This window comes from Meriones unguiculatus, chromosome 11 (assembly GCF_030254825.1).
Source record: "Meriones unguiculatus strain TT.TT164.6M chromosome 11, Bangor_MerUng_6.1, whole genome shotgun sequence".
In the NCBI taxonomy this organism is placed as follows: domain Eukaryota; kingdom Metazoa; phylum Chordata; class Mammalia; order Rodentia; family Muridae; genus Meriones; species Meriones unguiculatus.
In genome coordinates, this window is record NC_083359.1 from 21,286,873 (window position 1) to 21,295,037 (window position 8,165).

The following is an 8,165-nucleotide window of genomic DNA, read 5'->3' on the forward strand; positions in this document are numbered from 1 at the left end:
TGAATTTAAGAATGGATTCTCAGTTGTGATGCCAAAGCCACAGCAATATGAGAAAAAAATAAATTGGACTTTCTAAAATCTTTAAAACTTTTGTCTATTGTTGTTGTAAATAATTATTCATAGAAGTGTTGGGCTATAAAGTTTTTATTATTAGCCCTAAGATTATCACAGCAGTATTATTTAGCCTGCTATCACAGATAACAAGACACTGGCACCTGTTGGATGTATAATTGCCTTATTTATCTTGGGCTGGGCAGATATTTTCCTTACATTATTTCAATAACCTCACCATCCATCTCTCAGCCCCATCCAATGCCATCCACCTTAATTCTCATCATCTGGCCTACGTTCCATACATAATTCCATGGTACTTGCTTGTATTCTTTTATCTGGGCCTTTTTATATCGTTATTGGAGTCCTTCTTCCTTTCCTCCCGTCCCTCTGTTTCCTGTGATCCTCTCTGTCCTCTTAAGCCGGGGAACCTTTGCCACACTTCTCCCATTCTGCCTTGCTCAGGTATAGGCTGTTTAATCATCCCATCAGCTATGTCTTAGGCAGGTTTACAAAACAAAGATAGGTAAGATAGGTGTAACCAGATCTTAAGGGCCAGTAACATGCATCAGACCAACCTCCAACAGTCTATCAGAATTACTATTCAAAAGTAAAAAGACAACCTACAGATGGGAGAGGATGTCTGCGTCTCCCATGTCTGTAGCACACAAAGAGCTTCTATGACTCATACAAAAGATTAAAACTCAATTTTAAAATATGCATAGAACTCAAACAAACATATCTCCCCAAAATTCAAAGACACATTCACTCCAATTCTTGTAAAAGTGCATTTATTTTTTTTTCTGTGTATGTATGTAGGTGTACATGTGTGCTGGAATGCAAGTGAGGTTAGGAGGACACTTGTGGGAACTGGTTCCCTCCTTCCACTGTGTTGGTCCTGGGGTCAAATTCAGGTCATCAGGCTTTGGGAGCAGAAGCCTTTACCTACTGGCCCATTTCACTGGCACTGAACAAAATTTTAGAGTAGAGTTTCTACAGCCTCTACTAGAACTCAGAGGAAAAGCTAAAACACTTCAAGTATTATAGAAGCTCAGCTCCTGCCATCTGGGAAATTCCCATTTCAGGTAGCCACGTGTCTTATCCTAAATTACCTATTAAACAATACAGAACAGGGCCAGGCGTGGTGTTGCACATCTTTGATCCCAGCACTTGGAAGACAGAGGCAGAGCACTCTGAGTTAGAGGCCAGCCTGGTCTACAGAGGGAGTTCTAGGACAGCCAGGGCTGTACACAGAGAAACCCTGTCTTACAAAACCAAAATAAACAAAGAAACAAATAAATAAATAAATGCTGGTTCTTCCCACCTCAGTGATGATGATGATGAACAGAATAAGACAATACAAGTCCTTAGTAAGTACCCAATAAAAAGCAACTATTACCAGGAATAATTAAGACATAAATTTAATTCAAGGATGTTATAATCAATCAATAATGACAATAATAGTGAAACAATGCGCCCCTGAGGTTCAGATTCATATAAAGCGGTCCCTGCAAACTCCTTAGGAGGGAGGGCAGGTGCCATTATTCTCTTTAATCTATAAAGAAACAGATTTACAAAACAAAAACAACTTATCAATGATATGCAAACAGCAGGTAACAGCCAGACACTAGACCGTGGCTTTTCAATGCTGGCTGCCAATCTTGCAGCGGTCAAGCCCTTTCCTCAGTGCCCCCATCACCTCCTTGTTTCTCAAGCTATAAATGAGGGGATTGAGCATAGGAGTAAGCACTGTGTAGAAGATTGAGACAACTTTGTCATGGCTAGGAGCCCGATATCGCCTTGGCCTCAGGTAGATGAACATGGCTGCCCCGTAGAAAAGAGAGACGGTTGTCAGGTGGGAAGAACAGGTGGCCAGAGCCTTCTTTCGAGACTGAGCAGAGTGCATATGGAGCACAGCCCCCAAGATGCGAGCATAGGAAGCCACAATGATGGAGAAGGGAAGGAGTAGCATGAAGACACAGCAAGCAAAGAGCAGGGTGTCAAAAAGGGATGTGTCAGCACAGGCCAGCTTCAGTAAAGCTGGTACCTCGCAGAAGAAGTGATCTACATACCTTGAGCCACAGTAGGGCAGGCTCATGGCTGCCACCATCTGAATTATTCCATCAAGGATCCCAAAAGCCCAGGAACTCCCAGCAATTTGGAGACAGACCCTTTGACTCATGAGAATGGGATAGTGAAGTGGGTGGCTAATAGCCACATAGCGATCATAAGCCATCAGTCCCAGCAAGAGCCCCTCAGAGCCCACAAGAGAGACAAAAAATCCAATTTGTATGCCACAACTGGCAAAGGAGATGGACTTCATGCCAGACAAGAAGTTGACTGCCATTTTTGGCACAATGTTACAGACCAACATGAGGTCCATGAGGGAGAGCTGGCTGAGGAAGAAGTACATGGGAGTATGAAGTCGGGAGTCACTGTAGATGAGGAGGATGAGGAAGACATTCCCACAGAGCGCTGCTGTGAAGACTAGCATGACCACAGAGAAGAGAAGAAGGTCAGTCAGACTGTGGGAGAAGATGCCTAAGAGGATGAACCCATCTATAGATGATCCGTTCAGCCATATCCCCATGGCTCAGTGATTCACAGTCACCTGAAAATAGACACAGACAAGTTCTGAGATGAAACGGTATGTCTTTGTTTCTGAACTGTTCTTCTTCAGTCAGACACAGCTTTTGTGATTCACCAAAAATTAGTAACATTAGCCTTCTCACATACAGAACAGTGGTCTTTCACATGCCTCAACACACACAATAGAATCTTTGCTAGTTCCTAAATTCAGACCGATGATCAAGAACTTGTCACATCATCTATTTCTGCACAGAACAGAACATGTCTGATGTGCCAGAATATGCACCTGGGTATTTTTCCAAATGATGCCCAGGAATGAGGTTTTCTATTGGAGTGAATTACTGTCTCCGTAGCCTCAAAGCACCTCCTTAGATATTTTGCTCTTAAGCTCAACCAAGAAAAATAACTTGAATCTCCTTCAGTGTTCGCAGCAGTTCCTCTTGTGTGCTGAGAACCTTCCTGAATGGAGGCACTTAGCCACACACATCCCCACCCCTCTTCCCATCCCAACTCTCTAATACTATAAACTGACATTTCTTTCTCCATCCTAGATGGTTTCCTTGAATTCAATAGGCCAGTCTTCCCTAAAGTGGACAAACGGAGCCACTGTTAGTCTTCCCCAGAAAAAAAAAAAAAAAAAAGACAAAAAACCACCTGTCTTTGACTCCTTCCCAGCTCTGCTGTTAGTTGGTCAGTCTAGTTGCCCAGACCATAACCATTTCAGCCATCTTTGATGCCTTTCCTTCTCCAAGCACATATCCCAACCATCAGAAGCTGCTGGCTCCTTATCTGATCAGACCTTCTCCTAAATACTTCTTACATGCTAGCTCCTACCTAGGCACTCCATGAACACTGCCCCAAATGATAGCAACAGCCTCCCGCTAGACCGACCACCCAGTCTGCACGTGATTCCCACCCCAGTATATGGCATAACACTGAAGTGAGCCCACTCCCGAAAGAACGAAACCCAAAGTGCCTCTGAAAGGAAAGTGAGATTTTCATCAATATTGCCTCCATCTCCATCCATCCTTCAGCACTCTCTGGAATTCCCTTGACTCACCGCCCCTGCAGTTCCTCCCACACTGCGGGCTCACCCCAATCACAGAGTCTTTGAACGTGCTTGTTCTTCCGTCCTCATAGATAAGCTTTGCTGGTTCACCCTCCTCCCCTTCTCAATGAGCACGGAGAAGTAAAATCCTTCCTCTATCCCTCATCACCTTGCTGCCTTGAGTTTTCCCAGCAGGCAAAATCACAGGGCATGTTGCATTCTGTTTGTATGATTTGTCCTCAGCCTTCCTGACTGCAGCCTGAGTTTCCAGATATTACTTCAGCTCGTAAGGAGAATCCCAGACTTCTGTGACAGGGCTGCCTTATGTATTATGATGCCGGTAAATACTTGTTGGGTGACTATTTCTTATACAAAACAACTCAGGAATCTTTTTCCATAGAATTTCACATGTTCTTTTCCTCCCAAGAATAACCTTAGGGGGAAAAAAACTGGTTTCTTATGTAATGATTTCCTTTTTCTTCCTCGAAATAGCAACATAAAAGAAGCCACTCGTCTTTACAATGGGGACCAGGGGAACAACCTTACACTAAAAAGTGAATCTCCTCCTTTAAAAAGAAGACAGTAAAAACAATCATTCTAATAGGACCAGAGCACCTAAAGCAGATGAAATACTGATAAACACATTGAAATGAAGAAATCAATCAGCAGCCAGTAACCAGAGCGGCCAGGATGAGAGAAAGAATGTTAAGGAGAATGACCCTAACTCACCTTTTGGTGGGTCCTCTGTTGGGGGAAATACACTGGCAGAAATGCCCTTCAGAGGAATTTCTCACTTCAAATTTAACTCCCCGCTCTTCTGTTGTATTTACTGGTGGAGAGGGGAAAAAGGGTATCTATTCCCCTAGCTCTAATCTCCTTCCTCAGTTCCCTTCCCATCATCCCTCAGCCAGGCTGTGTACACTCATCAGCTTCTGGACCACTCCGGCTCAGATAGAGGGGCTCGGACAGATAACCACCCTTTCCCAACAAAATTATAAAAAAAGACAAGGGAGACTTAGTCAAGGAGATGGTGGACAGGGTCAGCCGGGGGACATTGGAGCGCAGCCACTCATGCCTGCCCAGCCTATAATACACTCACCTCTCACTTGAGTCACAGAATTATCTCCCGCTGCCCACACAGGTACTTAACACAGACAGTAAGCAAAAAATGTGAAGCCAGTGTCTCCCACGAGAGATCACAAACTCCAGCCCTGCATTTGGAACTCCCAGGCTATCAATTAAAGAAACTCATAGTGGCTCGAACAGGGCCGGTGGGAACTGCATGAGGTAACTTGTCAGAAAAGGCCACAGTGCCTTAATAGGAATGTGGACAAACTTCCCTGCTGTTCTACTTCCTTCCCCATTGCAGCACTTTTTTCTGACCCCACCTCCACCCCCATATTCCCTAAACCCTCAGCCCTCCAACCCCCAGGCTCCCAAGAAGTCTGTCTGTCTCTCTCTCTCTCTCCCTATGTATCTCACCACAAATGCTCCCAGTAACCACAAACCACACCTGTCCTTTCATTGCCCTCATGAAATCAGCCCCCATCTACCAATCATGAATGAAAGGCAGAGAAGAGGTGACTTGAATCAGAGATGAGCACTGGACACAGTCCTTCCCTCAAGGAATGTCTAACCTTAGACAGGAGGATGTGGGCACTCACTCACATCCACAAGACAGTGGCATGGGGGTGTATGTCACCCAAATACTGCTGGACATTTCCACAGGTTCCGTCCCCTTCAGGAACTTTGCAGACGAGGTGGAAAGAGTGTAAGAGCCAGTGGGGATGGAGGGCAACAGGGAAACAAGGCCTTCTAGACACAACAGGGCTGATGCACACATGAACTCACAGAGGCTGTAGCAGCGTGCACAGGGCCTACCCAGGTCTAAACCAGGTGAGGTCCCAGTGCCGAGACGGGAAGTGTACACAAGCACCCATCCCTAGTCCAGAAGCTATCTCTAATCAGCAACCACCCACAAAGGAAAAATCTGTTTTTGTTTTTTGTTTTTTTTTTTTAACTAAGTCTTCACTGGGAATACAAACCACACGAAGGGCAGGTACCATGCTCCCAGTAGATGGCCCACAAAAGACAAACTCAATGGTATTTTGGGAAAGGTTTCTCACTCTCTCTTTTTCATATATATATTATATATGTATATACATATATATATATTCTTACAAATCTTCTGCTTTGGCATGTGAATCCACTGGGAAAGACCAAAGACTTAGACTCAATATAGATTAAATAAGTTTATTCTCACTGGTAGCAAAAGGATGGCAGCCTTTGAGTCAAGCATCATGTCATGCCGAAGAGAGCAAAAGGAACGATTTATAAAGGTGGCTATCAAAAGAGTAAATTGTAACCATCTATGGAATTCATATCTGGGCAAGAAAATTCTTTTGCAGCCCTCAGTTATTTCTCATTTCTGTTGTGGAGTAATTAAAAGACCACTTCATCCTATTCCCACAGCAATTAGTGAGTGTACAAAAGCAGAAAACAAGAACACCGCTATCTGCTTATCTCGCCTGCAGGCCACGAGGATCTCACAGGCATGCCAGGGCAAAGGTCAACAGCCCTCAAAGATACCTGGTAACATATTAAGTCTCTTTAGCCATCACAGGGGAGTTATGTGTAAATTATTACACAGGTATGAGCACTCTAGGGGAACTGTCATTAATTGACTGGACTAGAGCAGGCAATAACACAGGACTATCAGGTTAGGGTTGGCTGTCACATCCCCACAGAGCATATATGTGGGTGTGTGGGTGTATATATTTATACACATATATACACCCATAACACACATATACTTAATTTTGTGATTTTATGGGATTCCCATGCTTGTGAGTATGTGTGTCTCTGCCTCTATATATGTATTGTGCACTTTTCTGTGGTTCTTTTTGTTTGTTTGTTTGTTTTGTCCTGTTTCAGTTTGTTTTAGTTGCCCCCTTTTTTTTTCTAATGAGAAAGAGAGGAAGAAATGGCGTGGTTTCGGTAGCTAGAGAGGTAGGGAGAATCTGGGAGAATCTCGGGGAGGAGAAATGATGATCAGAATATATTTTATAAATTATTTATTTATTTGAATAAATAAATAAAGAAACTGGCATCGTTATACAAGCTGAGCTCCTGTATTTGGTCAGCCCATCATTAAAGCACTAGCTCCTCTTCCAGTTCCTCTTGTCCAGGACAGAAGGACCTTCTAGGAAGCACACCAACCAAGCAAGAGTCCTCAGTGGCACCAGCTGCAAAAAAGGTTCAGTCTGGAGACACGTGATCACATCATCACATTTAATTTCTGCTCCCAAGGAAGGCTCCCTTGGGCCTAGCCTGCTTGGCATTTTGGTGCTGTCGGCTGTATTCTGTGATGGTGCTGACAGGCAGGCGAGGTGCACTCTGCAGCACATCACAGATTCAGGCTCTGGTGGTCTGATTCCTGGCATTGTGCCTCCATGTGGATGTAATGTCTTTTTGATAGTGGACAGACCACAGCTCTATACAAATGCTTCCTAACATGGCCAGGGTGAGAAGCAAAATAACCCACTTGTCCCCATTTTTTATCTGTATCATACTTCCTCATGGATCTGATTCCCTCTTTGAAGAGATGCCAGTCTGTGCCGGTTCATTCCCTGTGGGTATTGAGCCTCTACCAGTGCCCCGCAGAGGGAAAAGGTCTAGTCTGTTTGATGTGTTCGTAGATCTGTAAGACAATGAGCAGTCCCAGGTTCTTCTGGGTTACCAGGAAGTAGATCGCCATGCTGTGTTCCTCCCTAATCTTACACTGTGCTGACCTTCTCTTGTTCCATTCCTCCTTCTCTCCATCATGCTGCATGAAGTACTTTGTCCTTTGTTGTGATCAAGATCCTCCTGTCATCTTCTTTCAAGGTGTTGACCTCATTCATCCTCTCCTCACTGCTGTTGACCCCGGTGTGCTTGCTTATCCACCTGCCACAAACCACCCATCTTGTCTCTGGAAAACATCTCTGCAATAAAAGTGAGGAACAATAACGTCCACAGAATAGATAGAGATCCCACATCCTTGGGGCAGGCAGGTACAGGTCCATCTTAGAGCATAGATGCATCAGTGCAGCAAAAGCAGTCTCCTTCCAGGAGAAGCCCAGACCACCGCACCAATGAACTGCCATTTGGAATCTAGGCTATGCTACTGCTGTCACAGTCATGCCACGGCCTCTGGTTCTACACACTGCAGCTCCTGTAACCAATATCCCTGCTAGGCCCTTCCCTGTAGCCACCCAAGAACCAGAAGCCCAGGCTCCTGCCTAGGACTTGCATAGCCATCTTGGCTTCTGTCATAGGGCACACTGGAGAGCTGTGTATGCATCCTACATAACCACTGATTTTTGTCTTGGTATAGTATAGTGACACATACTGTTACTTTCTCCATAACAACTGAATATTTCTTTTTTTTTCCAGCTGAATATTTCTAATTTTACTTCTAATTGCATAAGAGATTTTA

General features: G+C 44.4%; 1 protein-coding gene across 1 annotated transcript; it reads right to left on the reverse strand.

Moving 5' to 3' along the window:
• Window positions 1–1,467: 1,467 nt before the first annotated feature.
• Window positions 1,468–2,662, reverse strand: LOC110551047 (olfactory receptor 2V1). The gene has a single exon (XM_021641381.2). The coding sequence runs from the start codon at window positions 2,639–2,641 to the stop codon at window positions 1,694–1,696; it is 948 nt and encodes a 315-aa protein (XP_021497056.1). The 5' UTR covers window positions 2,642–2,662; the 3' UTR covers window positions 1,468–1,693.
• Between the last annotated feature and the right edge of the window lie 5,503 nt (window positions 2,663–8,165).